The following is a 3,819-nucleotide window of genomic DNA, read 5'->3' as shown; positions in this document are numbered from 1 at the left end:
AATACTTAACTTTTATGGATTTTTTTCAAATTTGGTACACTGATAGATCTTTACAACCTACAATTAGGTGTTAAATTTGGTCCAAATATAAACCCAATGTGAAAAGTTATTCAACAAAACCACTCAATTTTGACCAAATTTTTGTAGATGCCTACACACAAAGTCACGAGAGCTACCCATCTAAAATCTTTACTACTGCTTCACCTAAGAGATTTATAGGAACAAAACTACAGAGAGAAAGCATGTGAAGATACATTAGTATTGGTTATGGTAAGCAAACTAGATTAGCAGTTTCTAGCTCATGTTTTCAAAAGAATCATACGATGGATGGTTATTATTCATTGCTAACTTTAAGGCACAGATTTGCTAAATTTTATGAAATTCTTCTAATTAAAGAGTGTTTATTGTCACATGATATTAGCTTAAGCAATTAATGTAAGTAATGATGCTTGATATGGCTGTACCGAGTGCTTGCGGGTGATGACAGGAAACTGTTAATCTAAATTCCATTGTGTTACTATAAAGGAAGTTATTAATACTATTTTAGAGAAGAAAAACTATCACCATATATTTTAAAGAATCTGACTAGTTCTTTAAAGTATAGGTCTGTTCCGAATAAAATGCTTGCGATCCTAAAGCTAATGCAGGTTACTATCGAGTGTCAATTTCTTATTTGTTGTGATTTGTTGATGTGTATTGACAAATAGTCATGATATCAAATAAAAACACCTTAGGTGTGAAAAAAAGGTGACCAAAAAAAGGATTGAGCATGTGACTTAAAGGGATAAAATCAAAATTGGTGGCCAAACTGGTAGCTTCATTATAGCATTGATAAGTTATAGCAAATATTCATTCATTAGTTAGCTAGGGTGTGTATTTTGTTTTGCCCACCATCATGCCCTAAGTGTAGTGGTGAAATATTTTTGACCAAAGTGCCAAGTAAATTATAATAAATTTCTGGCTCTTGAATTATACATATACATGTAGGTTGCATTTAAGACATATATTTCTGTTCTGACTCCACTACACCACTGATCATATCTTGTTTGTGTTACTTGAATTACATAAATCTAACTGTCCATTTTGATCAAATTTCTCCAAATTGGAACTTTTAATATTCAAACTGAATTGTTTTTTGATTGTATTACTTGATGAACTGGTTCATAATCAGTACAAAAATGCCTGCTATTTTCAATTTAACTGATTTGTTAATTTATTACAGTCTCCAAATTATCACTAGTTTATGTTTAAAGGAATTATGTGTAGTCAATCACACAGAATAGTCATATTCCTTAGCCTCTAGTCATGGAAATCTGCTTCTGTCGACTTTTATTTACATACTTACATTTCATTGCAAAAAGAAATTGACTCATTAACTCTAGAAATACTGCTACATTTCTCACATACCTTTTCAGTTTCTGTAGACTTGTAGAAAACACAAATGTATCCCATGTCAGAAATTGACAGTTGAGTAACCTCATGTGAAATATTAGTTTCAGGTGGCACCAGGGTGTGAAAGAACAAGCCGTCAATCAAAGAATGGATGTTCACTCTTCCATCCTTTAAAGGAAACCACACTAAACCTTCTTACAAATAGTATAACAAAAGTTGTTTTCACTTGTATGGTTACAGGTAATTTATTAGCATAGTTTCTTGAATAAGTACACGTGTTCAATTCTACTTTACTGGATTAGACACAATTTTTATCCTTTTTAGTAACAATATCTCAAGGAGAGGTAAGGTCAAGCCTGATATTATCACTTGTTTAAAGCACCAATTTTCTTACCTTATATATATACATCAGGGTCATAGTTTGTTGAAAGTATATACTGTGTTACAAATTTGGTTTTATACGATAGATCTCTTCTGAAGGTTACCATACACACATTTTGCACAAAACATTTTTTTTCTAAAAAAAAGTATCTTATCAGAAATTGTTTTAAGAGTAATATGCACATTTCCTACTTAGTGAATGAATCAGTAATACCAGACTAAATACCACCAAGCTGTCATCATTATGTTGTTCTTAAAATACGTAGTAATCTCTCATTGATTTTCTGTGTAAACCAAATAAGCTGATAATTACATAATGAAAACATGTTTCACTATCAACAAAAAGGATAATAATGTTCTTATTTAAAATATATCACTATTGCAATTAGAAATAAGCAAGCAGACAGTTAACCAATTTATCTATGTACGTTTGAATAATCAAAAACACTAATCTTGATCAGTTGATCATTTTCCTGATATTAATCAATTAATTGATTAGTTTACAAGACACTAATTGATGTAATTGCTGTTTATAGGTAACTGACTATATCCATTAAATCATCAAGCTCTATTAATTACTAACTATTTTTATCTTGTATGTTTTGGCTGCTAATCTGCTGCTGTCTTCTTGATAGAGGGTGGTGTGACATTCACTCATCTGGAATTTCCCTCATTAGTACTTCAATTAACTAACTTATTTGAATGTTTTCAAAAAGGTTTGGTGTTTGGTTAACTGAGTGTGTTATCAACTAGATAGAGAGGCTTCATCTTCTTGTGTGCGGTTCAAATCCCATTATACGAGTATTATATAAAATTATCATATGGTCTTCTCTGACATATTGTTGCAGATAGATCAGTATTATGTCCATTATGCTCCAAAATTCTAGCTTTTATCACTCTTTTTGTTTCTACAAGGGATATTGTAAATGTTGTTTTTACTCTTCATTGGGCCTTTAGCTCGTTTGATGTGTACCAACTGTTATTGTATTGTGTAGTAGCTTTTGAAAACTATTCTGACTTTATGTTCTCAATATCCTTTGTACATGTTTAGGGACTCAGATATCAGGGAATAAGTGTGTGGGTCTGTAATGTTTTCTTGCTTATTCTTGATAGTGGATGTACTGTTGTAGGCTGTGTTTTTTAACTTAGATATTTATATTATTGTTTGTCTAAAGGGAGTTTGTGATGCCATTTGATAGGTATGGTTTACTGACTAGAACCCTTTTGAAAGTTCAGAAAATGATTTTAGTAAACTTATAGTTATTATACTACGAACTTATCAGTGAGTCTGTTACAATGGTTGACTGATTACTGAGTTAATCCTTTTGAATGGATTCGATATAATATACATGAGTTAAGTATTTATACTATAACTTTTAATGTAGTAAGTGTATCTTCACAAATTTTGGTAGACTTTTAGTAAAGATTACATGTCTTTCGTACACAAAAAATCAGATTTTTTAATGAAGTATTTTTATTATAGATTTGTTTGCAAAAATATTGAGGCTGTCTCATTACCAGTCCAAGTGCAAAGTGACTTTCATGTTATAACTAAAAAACTATTGTTAGTCCCAAAAATCTGAAATATTATTTGTGTAAGTACATTTCAAATGTTTGTTTTCAGTAAAACTTTATATTTTTTCTGCTATTTTCTCTACTCTAACTCTATTGGGTCTGTCAATTTGACCACCCTCGTAATCACCATAAAAATTAAGAAGTAAATTTAAATTATGCTTTTTTTGTTCTAGAATGACTACAGATTATAACACGAAAACACAAATGTTTAGTCTAAATAACTTAAATCTCATAGCATTATACATTTATATATATTTATTATACTGACTTTCCAGTCATGCCTGGTTAACAATACAGAAGTTACAATGATGTGGCACACATGCTCTCATGTTACCATATCCAATAATATAAAACTGACCTTTAGACTTTACAAAATGATATGTCTTTGCTGTGTTTAAAGTACAGTCACATTTCAATTATTATACATATGTATATACATTAATATTATTTACAAATAAGTTCTTAAACTTA

The 3,819-nt window shown here is 30.2% G+C and overlaps 1 protein-coding gene across 1 annotated transcript in view; it reads right to left on the bottom strand.

Moving 5' to 3' along the window:
* Nucleotides 1-3,819, bottom strand: part of LOC106459246 (neurobeachin-like protein 1) — a 58,905-nt gene that overhangs the window by 10,599 nt on the left and 44,487 nt on the right. Inside the window, exon 19 of the mRNA XM_022385697.1 lies at nucleotides 1,408-1,560. Coding sequence (XP_022241405.1) covers nucleotides 1,408-1,560 — 153 coding nt within the window. The remainder of the gene's footprint in view (nucleotides 1-1,407; nucleotides 1,561-3,819) is intronic.

This window comes from Limulus polyphemus, unplaced genomic scaffold (genome assembly GCF_000517525.1).
Source record: "Limulus polyphemus unplaced genomic scaffold, Limulus_polyphemus-2.1.2 Scaffold581, whole genome shotgun sequence".
Lineage (NCBI taxonomy): Eukaryota > Metazoa > Arthropoda > Merostomata > Xiphosura > Limulidae > Limulus > Limulus polyphemus.
Note: the sequence above shows the minus strand (reverse complement) of the source record. Positions and strands in the feature narration are given on the sequence as shown.